Below are 19,413 nucleotides of genomic sequence, written 5' to 3'. Positions count from 1 at the left end.
TGGGCAAAAGAACGATGGCTTTAACCCAGATCTTTTGACTGGGGGAGAACGTTTGCATTGTCAGCATTCCGTCCATCATTTGTTTGCTGTAACACTTTTCGCCCTAAGTGGGATGGGTTATGTCCAGACGTGGGTCCCTTGCTCACTGTGCCACTGGATTCAAGCTAGCCTGGCTGAAGAAGGGTGACATACCCTGAAACTGGTCCCAGGATGCTTGTTTCCGGTCCATGGAGGACCTGGTCTGGCAGTTCGGTCTGGACTGTTCCCATGGGGCACAGGGTCAAGACTCATTTGCATATGGTTGGGTCCAAACTGGGGTGCCGTAGTGGGCAAAAGAACGATGGATTTAACCCAGATCTTTTGCCTGGGGGAGAATGTTTGCATTGTCAGCATTCCGTCCATCATTTGTTTGCTGTAACAGTGATCCGGGAGCTGAGCAGCGATGAGGGCACAGATCGTAGGAGGACGGCTTCGGAGGGCAAGGCTCTGAGAGTCCCAGAGCCGGCAGGGAGGCCGGGGTCACCTCAGGACAGCTTCGGCTGGTGTGGTCCATTAGCCGAGCAGCGAGGAGGGCACTGTGTGGGCCAGTCGGATCCTTGTTGAGTCGATTTATAGAGGCAAGCCACTTAAGAGGTAATTTAGTTTAGTTTCCTTTGATCAGTAGTTGTAGATGGTAAAAAAGGGATCGGATGGTCGGGTAAATCAGGGGATAAATACCGATTTAGTATTCCCCAAGCCGGGAGCTCGTTGGGAGAGCTCCTACTCGCCGGCCATCTTGAGCTTCAGCGATCCATGCCTGAACTACACCCGTCATTGACCCCTAAATCCACCCATCCCTGAACCCTTAAAACCTTTCACCACACCTAAACTGCACTCATCCCTAAACCTTAGAAAACCCTCCGAAACCCTTAAACCACCCATTCTAGAACTTTAAAAACCCTTTGTATATCGACACTCCACCTATCCTTGAACACTTAAAACCACACTAAACTTCACCCATTTCTGAACCCCAAAACTCTTTCTGCCCATAAACTCCACCCACACCAGAGCTCTAAGCCTCTCCTCATGGCTAAACTCCAGCTATTCCTGAAACCTAAAAACCATTCAAGAGAAAAATGGCCGCAGGGGCAGAGCTTTGAGAAAGAGCTCCGGGGTACGGGATCACTATATTGTGCAAATCACAAACCTCCCCTCCCCCGGGAACCATTCGATTCGATCACTGAGACTCACCGGCTCATAACTCGCCAAGGGGGTGTCCCGGAACCTCACTGTGGATCCTCCGCCGACATCGCGGATCCCCTCCTCGCTGCCTCCACCAGAGAAGGGATCGATAAGTCGGTCGACTCCATAGCAGTACGTCCGTAAAAACACCGCTTGAACCCGCCTGAGCACCAAGTGTCTACAATCAGCGCAGGATGTTGTAACGGCCATAGGTTGCATCCTGGAAGTACAACTAACTAAGAGTCAGATAGTACTCAATCCCACTGAACCCCCTGAATTGTTGGAGAAAGACCACATTCCCTGGAACCTCGGATCTTGCTGCCAGTAAAAGGCGACGGGGAGGCAAGTTACCGCATTGTCTGAACCCAAAATGGCGGCCCCTAAACCCCACTAAGCATACTGAATCGCGGATAAACTCCCATCACATCTGGTCCAACCTCCTGCGACCACAGCACTCCTCCGAATCCTGGCAAGCACCGGGCGCCCAGCCGCCCCAGTCACACCGCGAAATCGATAGGCAGGATTCACGGAGGAACCACTGCCTGACCCCAAAATGGCGATGCCCTACCCACAATAACCATTAAGCTGCTCCGGTGAGTACCCAAGTCAAAAATTAAGGAAGGGTCTACTCAATGGATCGTTGGCCTCTGAACTATTCTTCACTAGAAACGCCGACCCAGGAAGAGAGAAACAGGTCGTATAACTCCATTGCCTGACCCTAATATGGCAGCTTTCAACCCACAATTGCCCCATTCACTAACTGACCAATCCCTCCAACTTCAATCACCACCTTTATTGCACATTTCGTCTCTCCGAACCTGGCAACAACTACTCATAGACACGTGGGCCTCAACAAAAAGTATCCGGAGGCTGAGCACACTCATTCCCCCCCACATCACGGATACCTGTGCCCAGGATGGCGACCTCCACTCAGCCTTAACCTCCATCTATCAGATAAAAGCACTGATCTCCCGCCATGGCAGCGCAATAATCCTACACAAAGGCTACTCTCCCAGGCTCCCCAGAACAACCCTATAGCTGCGCTACCTCAAAGACAGAAGGCACAGTGGTTGCAGACCCATCACTTTCCGACGTTACTGCGTTGCCTGTCACCAAGATGGCGACCTTTGATTACCCACTACTCCCACCTACCGGACAAGTTCCGGACTCTCCTCATTGAACCGCAACATGCCAATCCTCGAACATCATCCTCTTGCTCCCCAGAAAAATCCTACAGTCAAGCAGCCCCAGCACTCAGACACGAGTGATGTAAACCCGAGTTCGTCGCCTGACATTAGCATGATGCCTGTCCCTAAGACGGCGGACTCTGCCTATCCCCATCTCCTGTCTATCGGCTAAAGTACAGATATAAGGCAAAAGCACTGTATAAGGCACAGTCGCCAATACTATCCTGATCTCCTGCCTATCGGCTAAAGCACTGATGTAAGGCACAGTCTCTCGACTGATTCGCTATAAACCAATCCTCAACTGCATCCTATCCACTACTGATAAACCTGCCCCAGCGAATGCCGAACACACCCTATCAGCTCAAAAAGTTGGTCCTGGTAATAGCCAAACAGGCAAAGTAGAGGTCGAAGTAGCTATCTGACCCTCTAACCAGGCATTATGCCATCCACTACACCAATAACCATTAGCACCTCTTCACTTAACTACCTAAAACTTCACGGCCCAAACTCCTTCTCCATCATTTTCCCCCCAAACCTCTCCTCAAAAGCGAGAAGAAACTTCAAACAGACTGATTAGGCAACACCCAGAAACACTATTCGCGGACATATTGCACTGCTCCTCCATAGGCCACCTGAAAATGGATCTCATTTTTCACACGGACAGACCGGAAAATTGGAACTCCATTCTCAGATCACATCTCCACAAATCCAAAACAACTAACACGCCCCACAGCTGCAAACTGACGACCTCACTCCCTGACCGCCCTTCCCGCAGAGGCAACACCTCTGTGACCATCTACCCTAACGGCACAGTCAAGATCCAAGCTAAAGACACCCTTGACGCATTCAACTCCCTCTTCCCCTCGCTATGCAGCCCTCCCTCCCACGCACGTCACCCCCTCCCGACCAACTCCCTACCCTTTGACAGATCGACCCACCACGAAACACCGCAAACCAATCCCATGACCTACGCCAACCCCCCTCTTGACATTAACCCCCACCCAATCCTCCCCGCGCCAAACAGACACAGCACATACCGCATCTGCAACGCAAACCGGTGGTATGACACAACTGAGGCTCTCCAACCCCAGGCTGACTGCTGCTTACCCCCTCCCCCATCACTATACCACCCCCAACCAACCACTTTCGTCCCCAACCCCCAATCTACGACTCCCAGCACCCCCTCTTTACCCACACGCAAGAGGACGCCAGCATCACTTAGTGATTCCTCACTCCCCTTGCCCACGGCCACCCATACTGATAACACGGACATCATGTACACCAATTTCCAGCTTAACACTGACAAGCTCTCCCCTTCTCGAGACCGCCCCGCGCAGAACGCCCCCACCCCCCGTCTCTAGTGAGACGACGTAGCATCTCGCTCTACTAGAAAACCAACTAGAAACTATAATCATGGGCCTGAACAAAATCTTACTGAACCTCAACACACTTCGAGAGCCCAGTCCACGCCCTCACCAGACTCGCACTTTCTCCAGCACCACACCTCCAAGGCCTTCCAAGGCTCTTGGACCTAGTTGCAACTCATCCCCCCTCCTAAACCAGACAGAGAGACCCAAAAGAACAAGAGCTGCTATGTCCACGAGCAAAGCATTGGACCTTGCCTCCTCGTACTGCTCTCCCCCCACTATCACCCCAAGATCCAGGTCATCACAGGTCTAAGAAGAGACCACTCCCCACCCAGAGCTTCAAGACCCCCAGCCTGCCTCACTAACATTCCCAGGGCCCCACTAATGATGAACCACAAAAACGGGAGGACCTCCACCAACTGCATGCTCATAAACTGCAGATCAGCCACCAAACATGCAACAGAGCTAGCAGAAACCATACTTACCCCTGACATCGACATCACGTTCATCACAGAGACATGGCTAAATGAGTTCTCCTCTCCAATCAATTTGGACATGCCGATACCCCCAGGCTTTGCAATCATCAACAAAGACAGAAAAAAACAGCGAGATGGGGGATGTAGCAATCATACACAAGAACAACATCTCTGTGACGGAAATCAACACCTTCAATTACAACACCTTTGAATGTCTAACCGCCAACATCAAGACAAGCGACAACAAAACACTATTCTGCCACCTCCTCTACCATCCGCCTGGCAACACCTTCGCATTCGGAGATCACTTGTCCGACCTGATTATTCACTGTTCACTCCGGGACTCCAACAGCCTTATTCAAGGGGAACCTCAACATTCACTGGAACAAGGAAAACGACTCGCTAATCCAAAACCTGAACGAGCTCCTACACAATAACCTCACCTAACACTGCTCAGAGGAAACCCACAACAGAGGATCAACCCTGGATGCCATTATTGCCCAACCGGACTCAGTCACCATCGACCATATCCTGCCTGTTGACTTGTCTGACCACCACATCATCTTATTCCACATCAACCAAATGATCCCAGACCAGCCCCCTACACAAGACCCCCCACTGGGTGAGAAATCTAACTCAGATTCCCATGGTTGACTGGGAGGAAAGGTTAAGCTCTCTTCTTCCCACCTCCACAGAGGTTCTCAACACAACAGAACTCACCTATCACTACAACACCTCTATGACAGACATTCTAGACAAAATAGCGCCACTGAAACTAAAAAGAACCAGAAACATCCCATCTAGATCCTGGTTTAACACAGACAGACAAACTCCGAAAGAAGACAACTAAGAGCCTTAGAAAGACTCTGGTGAAACAACCTGTCCACATCCTCCGCGACCAGCTCAAATCAATATGCAGGAAGTACAAAAAACACATCAAGAACGAAAAGACTTCCTTCTTCTGTAATGCTTTGGACAACGCAAAAAATAGGCCCAAGGAACTCTTCAAACTTATGAGACAACAAACTTCCAAACCCCCTTCATCCTCAGTTCAGGCCTCCAAAGACCTGTGTGAGAACTTCGCCAACTTCTTCAACGACAAAATCACCAAGATTGACTGGCCAAAAAACTCAAACTCTCCCTAGCCCCTCTCTGGACCAAGATCATTAACAGTTCCCTAAGTACCGGAGTCGTACCGTACTGCCTCAAAGTTGGCCAAGTCACGCCATTACTGAAAAAAACGGGCTTAGACACTAGTGATCTGAATAACTTCAGGCCTGTCTCTAATCTTCCTCTCCTAGCTAAAATCCTGGAAAGGTGTGTTCTCCTCCAATTGACTTAACACCTAGACGGCACTAACCTTCTAGACCGCCATCAATCAGGCTTCAGAAAAGGCTGTAGCACAGAGACACGGATCCTCAATGTCATTGACGATTTACACATGTCTCTCGATACGGACCAATGCTCCTTACTCATACTCCTGGACCTATCTGCTGCCTTCAACACGGTTGACCACAGCTTACTCATCAAGGTACTGCAAGAAAGGGTAGGTGCAGAAGAGGGGGTTTTAAACTGGTTCTCCTCTTTTCTCCAGAACCGCACCCATAGAATAAAAATCAGAAACTTCTCATCTGACCTACACCCTGTCAACAGGGGTGTCCCCCAAGGATCTGTTCTCTCCCCACAACTGTTCAACATCTACATGGAACCCCCCACCTCCATACTCAAAAACAAAAACATCCCCTTCCACCTATATGCAGACGACACCCAGATCTAGCTTGAAACCTCCACCCTTGATGACATTCACAGACTCAATGACACTCTAAGAGAAGTCCAACACTGGCTATCACGAAATCCCCTGAAACTCAACAAGGACAAAACGGAAATCCTCCTCATCTCCAACAAAGAGGAGAACACTCAATTCGCTGAATGGATAAAAACAATTGATGCTCTCAACGGCAATCTCACCCTGACGGACTCTGTAAAATCGCTGGGAATCACCCTGGACCCAAAACTAGACATGCACAAACACATCAAGAACACTCCACAAAATAAAACCCTTCATCCCACCCAACGACCTCAAACAAGCTACTCAATACCTGGTGCTGTCGAGACTAGACGACGGGAATGCTTCCATCACACGTACAGCAAAATCCCACTTAGCTCCCCTTAGAACAACTCTCAATGCAGCAGCCAGAATGGTCACTGGAGTAAAGAAATATGACCACATCTCGCCCGCACTCAGAGAGCTAAAATGGTTCCCAGTTGAAATGCGTGCCAACTTCAGAAAGGCCTGCCTCAAGCATAAAGCCTTGCACACAGGGAAACCCGCTTACCTGGCCTCCAAACTCAAGAAGAGTTGGGGAGAGGAGTTGGCCTAACGGCTAGGGCGCTCGACCTCGGAAACTAGGTTTGAATCTCGGTAATGACACTGAACATCCTGTGATTCTGGGCAAATCACTTAATCTCCCCGTTCCTAACAAAAAATGAATGTGTGTCCTCATGTAACGTAACTGGTGCTATGTAAAGCGCTCTGATACCTGATTCGGATTTGGGTAAAGTTTGCGCTATATAAAACTCTGCAAAAAAAAGGCCGGCCATACAAGGAGCCTCAGAAGCACCAACACTCTACTCCTCATACCTCCAAACAAAAAAACGCTTCCCATTCCTTCTCTGGAAACGCGCCCAAAATCTGGAACTCCATCCCAGTCCATATCAGGACTACCCCCTCCTTCATACAATTCAAAAGACAGCTCAAAGACCTCTTCCTCAACCGCTCTCTCCCGAAGGGATAGCTGTTGCCGAAACTCTCAAGCCTGCACGCTGCACGACAGACACTTTGTCAGTAAGACTTCTACCTCATTCCCTTCTGGACTCGTCCCTCTATCTCCCCTTCCTAAAGGAGGCACGGCTCGAGTCTTTGTGCTTACTAGTGCGACATTCCATGTCTTACTTGCCCTCAATGTTGTTTAGCGCGCTCATTATTGCATCATTCTGTGTCTTCCGTGCCTTCAATGCTGCTCAGCGTACCGCAACTTCTGATGCGCCAGGAATCAATTTGTATACTACTGCTAAACTGTGTGTTTTTCCCCACGTTGTAAAGCACTCCGAACTCTGCAAATAAAAAATTAATAAAATAAACATTCACCACCCCTAAACATCACCAAACCTTAAAAACCCTCCCAAGCTATAAACTCCACTCATCTTAGCACTCTAAAAGTGCCTCACCGCCCCTAAACTTCACTCATTCTTGAGCCTTAAAAGCACCCTTTTGCACGCATAAAGTTCATCTATCACTGACCCCTTAAAACTTCTCATTACCTATAAACATCACTCATCCCTGAATCCAAAAAACCCTCACTACCCCTAAACTTCACCCATGTTAAATATAATTTTTGATTTTTTTATTAAAATGATCTTTCCTTTAAAATGTCCTTATTTTTTTTTTTTACTTATTTGTATTTCTTTGTAATTGTCTTGCCTTAAAATTGGTTTTCCATAATTCGTTTTCTTCCAATATGGTTGCTCAGTTTTCCTTTTTTCCATTAACTCACATACATCGGAGTAATGTTCTGCTCAATTCTTATCAAGTAGGATTTCAACCAGGGAAAATTGCTGAGCTGGACTTTTTTTTAGATGATTTAATAATTCTTAATGACAGAGACGAGGCTAGAGCTCTCGTTTTGCTGGACGTATCCAAAGCCTTCTATACCATGGATCACATCATCCTGGTAGAAAGTCTCCAAGATGTAGGAATAAAAGAATGGCACTAGATTACTTTATCTTTTTTTCTAACAGAGAGGTTTCAGTCAGTATTTCGCCCTTCTTTTCGAGCCCATCCTAAATCACTCAAATGTGGAGTACCCTAGGGCTCCATCCAATACTTTTGTTTAGCATTTACACGAGATCCCTGGCACTGGTTGTACACTAGCTTAGTTCTTCTTTTTACATTTATATGGACGACATACAGTTGATCTTTGATATCTCTAAAATAAACAAAATATCCACCTTATCTAATTCCGACCTTAATAATTTCCTAGGCTATGTTAGGTGGTGAATGTCAAAAAATTACTTAAAACTAAACCCCACATAATCAGAATTATTACTTACTCCAGATGATCAGCAATATTTAAGAATTTAGCCTTGCCAATAGAAAAGGGCCCCCTCGCACTTCTGTTGATTTAGTTCACAACCAAGGAACTGAAATAGAAAAGAAGCTTAGGTGGACAAAACATGTTTTGGGCAACTCAAGCGGTTTTAGACCTTGCTATCTTTTATTGATGCTTAACTACATCTTTTTAATCAGATGCAGTCCAGATTGGGCCAAGGCAACTCAATTTCCCTAGCAGCTCCAAAACATACTATCAGCTGTAGCAGATACCAATGGCAGCTGCTCGTTTAATTGTCAAGGTTGCCAGAAACGTAATAACAGTCCATTTTTACGCTAATTACATTGGCTTCCTTTAAATCAGCGAGTATTTTTTCAATTACTTGAGATAGATCTTTTAGAATGTATAGTTGATAGATTCTAATGGTATCATCCCAAGAGCACATTACATTTGAACTCTCACTCTCTCTTCTCAATACCCAAAAGCAGGATGGTCAGGTTTAGTGACCGTGCTTTATTGATGGCAGTAGAAAAAGAATGGAATGATCTTCCAGGAATGCTTCATGCAGAGGCCAATCTAGTGGAATTCAGAAAATTGTTTAAGACCCTATTCGTTTTTACTTCTAGACTACTCCTGTGACTTATGACTTCTGCTCCAAAAAGCTACAGCATACGTTGTGCTTTAGAAGTATGTCCGGTACACCAGAAACCTCCCCTTCTTAAAATGACCCAAACGCTTGGCAAGAGAAACTGTCCAGATGTCATCTGCCAGTCAGACAGTAAGAAGAAGTTCTCTCTTTCCAGATCTACTTCACCCTAGAGGAGATCACAGTATAGGGAATGCTTTTTGCCACATGCTCCCACACCATGCAAAGTGTTTATTCTAGGTAGCCATATTCACCCGATCTTTAAAGTTACGTTTCTTCCAGGTTTCTGATTTTTTTACGGAGTTCCACTAAGCCAGCCATGTTACCATCTAGGAATCACTAAAGTTATGTCAATCTCAGTTACATAAAATGCCAAACACAATGTACGTACTGTTTCTTCAGTGCTCATACCACAGCTGTGCAAACAATCTAATAGTAAGCTGTGCAAAAATAAGGAATATTTAGTTCAGAGGATAGCAAATATGCCTGCTTGGAGATTTGCTTCTGCTAACATACCTTAGAATTACTTGGAGTTTTCTTGACCGGGGAGGAAGTAGGCGTTTGCTTCGGAGTGGATTTCTTCTGTATTTTATTTCCAGATGGCTGAGGGCATCCAACAGTTCTAGAAATAAGTGAAGTGTGAAAAGGAGATTCTTCAGCTGTTGGAGGCAAAGGACTTTCCAAGGGAAGACTGCTCAGAGGCGAAGACAATGGCGACATGGACTCTAGATCTATAGTGGGCAACAGGTCTTTCAAAGGACTATTCATTACAAAAAAGGTTTGCCCGCCTAGAACTGCGTGGCACTTTGGGACTGCACTTTGGGACCATGTCTTTCCTCCTGCAATAGTCTGACCTTTACTAAAGGATTTCCCTCTGGTGTTGGCTGGTTCGAGCAGCTGCTTCCATTTATTAACAGATGACTGTTTTCTTTTTCCTGCATGGCACACTTCTCCAGCTTGGCTGCAAGACAATTAGCCTCCTTCACAATCTCTTCCAGCTTTTCAGTGCTGAGCGGACTCCAACGTAGAAGAGCGTCTCTGCTATTACATGACTTGTCCCCACCTTGTATATTGAGGTCTATCCTTTTTGCAACAAATCTTTCAGTGAAGTGGATGGGTCCAGGAATGGCTTGTCCATCGTCGTCTTCTGCGCAATCTTCTGGGCTGAAAGAGAAGATTATTTGGGAGGAAATGTTAAGCATGATAAAATCTGCATTAAGGTGCTTGATCTTACGTCTCAGATGTAAAATTATACAAACTTGGGTGCCTTTTTGCTCATAACTACCTAAAGGGATGAAGCAGATTACAAGAGGTACATTACTGTGGAACGGATTGCACTACTGGAATTCCGTTTGAAAAGCTTGATGGCTAGCATCCTCAACCTTTTTATATCACCAGCTTGAGGCAGGATTACCACTTCACAGAAATGAAACTTCATTTGAGAGATGGTATGTCTGTTTTCTAATAAAAGTTTTGCAGGAGTCTAAATTTTATATTTTTGCTCTCAATTGTGGATTTATGTCGCTTAATACATATTTTTATTTTTCACAAAGTCTGACTAATGTAATGTTTACTCTATGGCAAAGTATGCTTACATTACAATAGTGATGTTATATAATGCAAAGGTGCTTAACTAAGACAGGTGATCTACATAGGACCATCCTGTGATATCACATTTGCAACATTGAAATCACCGGCATGTCCCTTTTTGCCTTGTTTGGTACATCATTTGTTTGAACAATATTTTTTCAGCTTTGATCAGTCAGCCTTATAAATTGCATTTCTTAGCGTAAAGTACTAGTAGTATTTCATTACGGATTATGTGATGAAATGAGGCGTATATTAGTGTTGTGCAATAACCTTTTTGTATTTGAAACAACTGTCTACTATATGAAGTAATCAGTTTAACAAAACATTTCCTCTGTGAATCCTTGCTCTTTCATTCAGTCCAGCTTCCCTTTTGATGTATTCCATTCTGTTTTTGTGTTCTGTAAGGTGATTTATAAATGCAACAAGCATTGGCATAGCCAATAGGTCTCGCCTTTGGGACCTTATAAGTGTTTCGCCATGCAACACTTGATGTTGTCGCTCCAAGGATATTGTGCTGGATAACTAAACACTTATAAGGTCCCAAAGTCGAGATCTATTGGCTATGCTTATTTTCGTTGACTTTGGAACACAGCCACATTGAAGAAGGCATGATCAACTTGAAGTATTAAACTGCCTATTAAAATGTTGTTTGAAATAAACTTTAGCTACGTTATAGTTGTTTCACATGGTTGAAAAATGGGAGGAAGATATTTGGGAGTTTAGTTTTCAAAAATGGAAAATGTTCTTAATTGCTCCCTGAGATCTGAACCTAACAACCTATGATTCAGCAAAAGTAAGCAGAAGTAACCAGTCAGTGCCTCTCTAGAAGGGAAATGACCCTAAATGCACACGGAAAAAAAGGCTTTCTTCTGTATAAAAATTATGATGATGAATTAATGAAAAGTAATAATATTGAATCTGTCTCTGCCCACCATTGGAATGACAGCGGAGAGTGCAAAAGCAGAAGGGGGGAAAAACACATCGAGACACCGAAACATCACAGTGTGAAATTTATAGCGCAAACAATCCCAGAAATTAGAAGCTGAAGGAAGGCTGCTGCAGACATATCAACAAAATAAAGCGCGGCTCGGATGCTCTTGCTAGAAAATACTTTTTGCAGCTGTCTGTTCAGTGATGTAGACTTGTAGATTGTTACAGGCGCGGATAAACGGAACTGCCCTCTTTTCAAATGCCGAGGCGGCGCCATCCAGTTAACAAACATATCCCCTGCAGAGGACCTGCGAGAGGGAAGCAACACGACAGGCAGCGTCACGCATCTCGCAGCAAGGAGTGCACATCAAACACTGCCTGGTAATGGCACCCGCTTTAAAACTGTGGTGTGAGTGGTGAGCGCTGAGACAGGCGGGGGAGCAGGAGGAGGTGAGCCCGGGAGTGGTGCATGCCTGAAAGTGAAAGTGATCGCAGCGGAGGGGTGGACCCGCAAGTGGTGTGCGCGCGCTGGGGAGAGCTCTTTTTCAAAGCACATACTCGTGCTTGTGGAGCGCCGCTGCGCACTCCCGCAAGCTGTATGCCGCCACAAGCACGAGTATGTGCTTTGAAAAAGAGCTGCACGACGGCTAAAGGTCTCCTATTCAGCGCATGCGCGCTGCGTAGGCGAGACCTTAAAAGGACACAAACTTAGTTAAGCTTTTCTTCCTCCCACATATTATAAACTCTTAAATCAGAAACTATGTTTTCTATTTGCAATAAATGACTAAACCTGAGACTTTTCGTCACGAGTGGTTGACAATTTACAGCTAAGAAAAGACTGTTGCCTTCAGTTCTTTTTGTGTACAAGTACACCTCAAACTCTTTACAACTTGTGTGCCCAAAAACAAATGTTTTATACAATACTGTGTATTGTGCAAATGATTATTGAAGATTTTAGATTCTTCTACTAGTTTGAACCATACTTCAAATATAAAATCAATGAAACTGCAACAAATTCCCCTTTTCAAGCCCCATACTTCTTTTAATATACAGTGTTGTTTAAACTTGTGCAAGAGTATATTTGTGTATGCTAGTGCCAGATTACTGTTGATTGCAATATCAATGTTTTAGAACTAGCATGGCCGTTTATAATTGAAATAACAATGAAATTAAAAAATACATTTAAATTCTGGGTTCACTTCTGGTGTCTCGTGCAGTAGAAAAGGATTCTCTAGCGCTTCCAATCCCTCTACTTGCTGTGGAAAGGTGCCATAAAGATTTATGACGTGAAAAGAACTGTGTTCTTGAATTTGGATATCTCTCAATCTACTAAAAATATCCGTTGGTTATTAATCAAGGTTGATAGATTTCAATAATATTTGCATGTAATAAACAACAAATTTTGCTAATGGTAGAAAAAGAGATCGAGACCTCAATATATTTGGTATCATTGGTAGATGATTTGCATCCTTGTGCATTGTTGCCTTTGCTCATCAGACAGAAGAGGCCCTGCCACCCTCTCTGCTGTAAACTTGAATCCACGAGAAAGAACGCCCCAACAGCCATAAATCAAGTATTGTTTCAAGAGAATATTGCACACCAAAGAACATAAATCATATGTGACAAAGAAAGCCTTTTATATAGTCATAAATCAACTGAGCACTGCCATAAAGAAACATTCATTACAAGAACATATTCATGTTACAAATCAAAAGAACAATCATATGCACCATAGATATAAGGCATTTATGTCAGTAATCAAGTAGTACAAATCAGATACATAACAAATGACCCAAGCAAGACAAGTAACATAAGTAAAACCAAGTTACACCGTTACTTAGTGGGTGTTTTTAAAGATAAAAAATAGTTCAGAAATTTTGAGCACAAAAAGGTTAGCATCGCGAATCATTTCCCGTGTTAATCAGTAAGCAATTAATCAATAAATGAATGAGAGAGAGAGGGGTAATTTGTATTCTCAGTCCTATTTCTACTGCAAGGAATAACTTCACATTATTAATCATTCATTATCGACTGGATAAGTTAATTTGAAGTGTTTCAACACGTAGAAATAGCTTTTCCACATGATGATGCATTTTGACCTCAGTATGATGGAATATGAATGATATTTTAAGGAGGTCGTCATCAGGGCAAGACTCCATAATGTTATCTGGACACTAAGATGAAAATCGAAGATATGAGTTCTTTATCAAAAAAGAGCAAGAGGAAACTTTACTTGACGTTTGCTCTCAAAAGGTGCAAGAGTTTATCTACATACTCATGTTTCAAATGATCATATTCATTGCTTACAAAGTGGATATTCTGTAAATTAAAACAATGAAAGAGGAGGGGCAATTAATATATGTGGTCACACAGGTCTCATGCAGTACACCGAGAGGAGATATTTCTTAGCGCTTACCAATAAATGATGTAAAAGCAGCTTCAGATCTGAACAAAACAGAAGAATTGGTTGCGTTAAAAAAACGTGAATGTAGCAACTTCAGTCACCAGAATAAAAAAGCTCAAATCATGTAGTCACTTTCTGTCACAATATTACTCACATCGCAGTCACGGAAACTGCATTAAGATCATCGGTAACAAACTGCTCACACTTAATTTTTAGAAATCAATCATTGCTCGTAGGCACTCCGTTGACCGTCAAAGTGTTCGTAGAAGTGTACAGAACATTGAGGCCATAGGATGCCTTCAGTTTGGTGCAGCAGCATTTATAGAGCGTGACGTATAATATTATGTAGCCGGTTAACCTGAGGTCCCTTACATTCACCAAGGTAATACTGTGAATTATAGCCTAAAGCTAAGGGGTATCTCTTTCTGAGGACATATTATGTATAAGGGTGCACTTTCCCTATTTGCGTCTTTAAAACAGGTGCGCCGGGCGCAAACAGAGAAAGCGTGCCCTATTACATAGAATGCTCTGCCACCAGGGCAGCCGGGAGCATGTGCTGCCCTCAGGGCAGCGCAATCAAGTGAAATATGGAGCGGCTTTGAAGCAACCGCTCCACGTTTAACTGTGCAGGCAACAACCTGCCTGCACTTTCAAGGGGGATTAGTGATACCCCTGCAGGCAGGTGCAGTCAGTGACTGCAACCGCCTGCAAAGGGATGTCTGGGTTACCCCTTGCAGAGGACTGCTCTCAGGGGGCGCACATACAGTGCGCCTCAAGACAGCTTCTTTGCGTCTGTGCCCACGTCTATAATACATCGTAGGCATAGAGGCAAAGGGATTCCCTCATTTGCATGGGGAATGCCCCCATGCAAATGAGAGAACGCCACCTGAAGATAGCATTGGCACTTTGTGTGTACCAGTGCTATCAGTATTACAGTAGGGGCCGCACAAGTTTCTGCAGCCCCTTCTGTAATACCAAAATGCCCCTAGGGAGTGCAAAGCAGGTGCAAACGCCAGCTGCGCCCCCGGGGGAAGTCTCTGTAATACAGCCCCAGATAGTCAGAATCTCAAGATGCATTCAGTTTGGTTGCAGGGCGTGTCAAGTAACATTAAGAGGTTGGTTGTATTAGTCAGGGCGATGTTGGCCATTGTAGTTTAAGAATACTGGATATCGCTTTTTGTTCTTGGGTCGCTAATGAATGATTAATAATGGCAAGATATTCCTTGCAGTAGAAATAGGACTGAGAATACAAATCTTCCCCTCCATCTCTCATGGGACTTCGTTAATTGCATCAGCCCACATGTGGAATAATGTGTGATGCTAACCTTTTTGTACAAAAAAATTCTGGACCGTTTTTTATTTTTAAAATAAACTCTGTGACGCATGTATCTTGGTTTTACTTATGTTACTTGTCTTTGGTCTTTTGTTTTGTATCTGATTTGTACCACTTGATAACTGACATATATGTGTTATATCTATTGTGCATATGATTGTTCTTTTGATTTGTAATACTGAATATGTTCTTGTACTGAATGTTTCTTTATGGCAGTGCTAAGATGATTTATGACTAAATAATAAGTCTTTCTTTGTCACATATTATTTATGTTCTTTGGTGTGCAATATACTCTCAAACCAATACTTTATGGCCTCTGTGTGTTTCTTTTGTCTTGGTTTTTTTGCGGATACCTTCCCAAGTTGGCCTTATAGGATAAAAACCCCAGTATTATTGTAGACTTGAATGCAATTATGAGTATGGAGAGTTAACTTCAATGAAGGTTGGGAATTCCATACCCTTAGTGAAATAAGGGTCCACACAGTGTGGTGTGGTGCTTTTCTTTCATCCACAATGTGAAAGGAGCTTGCCACTGATAGGGTGGTTATTTATTACAATTTTACCAAGAGAGATTGCTGCCTTATTAGTGACAGTCCCTCTAATGTGATGTTGGTGTGCCCACAGGTTTTCATTGCAGGACAGTAATGTGGCAAGGAGAGAAAATACTTTAAGATTAGGGCTACAAATGGATGCCAGACTACCAAACTTAGACCCTAATTATGATGGGGTTGGTCAGATGATGGCCCGCCATTGCAGCGGAAATGAGACTGACAGACAAGGAGTCGACGGTCCCAACCGCCATAATAAGACCGCCATGTAGGCGGTTGGAAACTGCCTTTTTATACTGCAGCTTGTGCTACAGCCCAGGTAAAGGGCCACAGCACAGCTGCAGTAGAAAAAGGCAGTGAATGATGTGTGTGGGCCACTTAGCAGTGGCCTACGAAGGATGGGGTCCCTGCTTTTGGCCCCAAAAGTCCCTTTCCGACTTTGGGACTTCCATGAAAAGGTTGTCGGAAATGGACATCGTAATCCTGACGGCAGTGCCTGCACAGGCATCTGCCTCCATTCAGGAGCATGAATCCAATCGCCGCCCTGTCGGGATCAGTAGATCCTGTCGGAGGCGACGGTCCGTCCTCCAGCAGTCAAAGGTCCGACCGCCTGCATCGTAATGCAGGGGTCGGCCCGAAGGACTGTCCGGCGGCCTGTCGGAGGCAGTCCCACCGGCATCATAGCGATGCCCTCAGTATGAGGCTAAAAATCACTTTGAGACTAATCATAGGAGACTTATCTGAGAGAGATTAATCATTGGTCTTTTTAGCAAAAGCCTAGTAAGAGAAATCAAATTGTATTTTTAGAGGATACTTACATTGTACAAATGATATCACTTCTGGGCTATTTAATGAATGAAGAACAAACAAAGCACTGTTGGGGAATAAATAATTACAAACTATTCAGCTCCAAAATTGGGAAATTCAATGACTGGATGGCACAAACAAACCACACTTCTTTAAGAGGGATTAATAATAAAACTAATTCACCAGAGTGTTGTAACGTTATTACCAAAATCCCCTTCAAGTGTTGATAAAACGACCATGACATTTAAATTTGTGGCAACTATTGTCCTATTTTCAGATGTATCATCTTCATAATGTTTAACAGCAAGACAGAGAAACGGGAAAATGTGTGTAAATTGTTTTAATTTTCCAATGCGAATAACAAACTGCAGTATGGTGTACTGCAGCATTTAATATTATTTTTGGAACTCAGGAATTGTATGCTTTTGTGTTGTACACTGTAAATTGCGTTTCATACCCATGACTAGACTGCAAAGAAATCTGATTTACATTGATTTCCTACTTCCCCTTCGGAATGCATGGTTGGTTGGATGCGAGCTAAATGGATGAGGTGGGTATAGATATATGACCTGCTTGCTGATGCAGCAAAATGATAACCATGGATGGAAAGGGTATATAATTAGAAAGCACAATAGCTCCCCAAATTGTATCCCAGCACTATGCAAGCAAGATGTCAGAAGCATTAGTTAAGAATGCACAGGTTAACATTTTGCAGAATCAGGTATAATTCAGTTTAGATCTGAATGAGAGAGGAAGACTGCTCTAGACACTCACAGCATAATGTGTTGCATACTGTGAGAACAAATACTGTCTACAGTCTGTATTAATCAATTATGTGAATTCACATAAGTGTCTTAAGTGAATGTTGATTGTCAATCATGCTTCTGTAGTAGGGGATCTCTGTGTATAGTCATAATCTATGAATAGTCCCGCCCATGTGCGGGGACCCCGGAGCAATCAAAATATCTCTTAAGCTGTCCTGCATTTGCAAACCTGCAAAGACACTTAAGAGACAGACAAAATAATACAGCCTAATAACAATATGGCTGCACTGGCCAGCACTTCATCGGAAGTGAACACAAAAGCCAAAATAAAGTTTAAATGTCATTTTTATTCACATCTGACATGTTCCTTTATTGTATCACACTCCCTTCACCAAAATCCCTTTAAACAATAGAGAGGAAGGGGTGGACAGACAAGCCCTATAGGCTGTCATTATGTGTCTGCTAAAAGGATACCGTGCCTTTAAGGAACTCTCCAGAGACCCCCGGTATCCCAGGATGCACAGCCAAAGCAAGTTACTTTCAGTTCTTTTTTCCGGCTCCTGCTAGCAGGACCCGGGAGCATTGAGCTCTACCCTTTTGGGTGGATTTTTTGGACTAAAATTGTTTTTTTGCAGATAAAAGTTTGTTCATTCGACGTCTAGAGCCTTTCTCTGCTGCATCCTGTAGTTTGGTGCAGTTTGACCCACTCTATTTTAATTAACATGGCTTTATTTGATAAATGCCCTGAGTGTGGGAGGAAAATGGCCAAGCGGACCCACATGATGTCTGTATTCTCTGCTTATCATCTTCACATGTCCCTGCTACATGTGACATCTGCAAGGCCTTCTCCAAGAGGACCCTGAGGGACAGAGAGAAGATTCGCCTTCAGGGACAGGAGAAGCAGAGAACAGGTGGGACTTCTGGGCATGGAGGATCTCCTTCCCCATCCTCTGCCCATGCTTCAGCCACTGGAGGGACCTCCGGGCAGAAAAAGGAGCAGAAACGACGCCTACCGGCTGGAAGGTCCCGTTCGACGTTGAGGACGACAGGTACAGCACCGGTGTGTTCGCCGTCGATCCAGGGCTCTGGATCTCGGCGTCCTCGACGTTCGACGTCGAGAGAGGGGCCGGCGAGACCTAGGACTAGGTCGCCGTCGAAGACTTCACAGTCGACGTCAACACACCATCGACGTCGTACAGCGCCCCGCAGACAGCGCCGCTCGCCGTCGAGGCGAACCCGCTCGTCTCCTTTGCCGTCGACTCATAGATCGACGTCGACGACGTCGACGCCGAGACACCGGCGAAGGCCGTCGAGACGAAGGAGATCGCCGTCGAGGCGACATCGCTCACCGTCGACGTCGAGAGGCTCGCCGTCGAGACGAAGGCGCTCGACGTCGAGGAAAGACAGGGGACGCCGTTCGACATCGAGGGGACGCCGTTTGCGTTCAATGGCGAGGAGAAGCCGTACGAGGTCGACGCACGGTTCGACATCGAGGACGAGATCACCTGGTAACACTTCTTCAGTGATTACGATATCCAGTCGTGGATCTAGGAGAGGAGGACGCTCTCCCTCGTTCACTTCAGCCTCTTCACGGGGTAGACCCGCAAAGAAAAGAAAGGTGGACGGAAGTCCGGACAGAGCTAGTCCGGGTTCTCCTGCAAGGGGTGATGGACGGAGAGAGTCTCCAATGGACCCCCTGCCACTGCCTCTACCACGGCCGCAACCTCAGCCTGAACCGCAGCCTCTCCCTCAGCCGCGGCCTCAGAAGCCTCCTACTCCTCCTCCTCCTCCTCCTCCTCCTCCTCCACCTGACCCCCGGCCCCCAGTGGCGCCTCCTAAGCAACCTACGCCACCTCAGCTACCACCGCCTCCGGTGCCACAGCTCCCGCCTTCTCCTCGGCTACCATTGGCTCCTAAGACCCCACGCAGACTGAGATCACGCTCTAGATCTCGCCGGAGGTCACGGAGCAGACACAGATCGTCCACTCACACAAGGCATGGACGATGGAGGTATGGATCTCGATCCAGAGG

General features: G+C 45.1%; 1 protein-coding gene across 1 annotated transcript in view; it reads right to left on the bottom strand.

Moving 5' to 3' along the window:
• The window catches only part of PSRC1 (proline and serine rich coiled-coil 1), a 251,207-nt gene that overhangs the window by 174,493 nt on the left and 57,301 nt on the right, over nucleotides 1-19,413 (bottom strand). Inside the window, 3 exon segments of the mRNA XM_085643328.1 lie at nucleotides 9,523-9,789; nucleotides 9,791-9,832; nucleotides 9,834-10,170. Of these exon segments, the coding sequence (XP_085499454.1) occupies nucleotides 9,523-9,789; nucleotides 9,791-9,832; nucleotides 9,834-10,170 (646 nt within the window).

Source organism: Triturus cristatus, chromosome 1_1 (genome assembly GCF_964204655.1).
Source record: "Triturus cristatus chromosome 1_1, aTriCri1.1, whole genome shotgun sequence".
NCBI lineage: Eukaryota > Metazoa > Chordata > Amphibia > Caudata > Salamandridae > Triturus > Triturus cristatus.
This window is presented reverse-complemented; position numbering and strand designations above follow the sequence as displayed.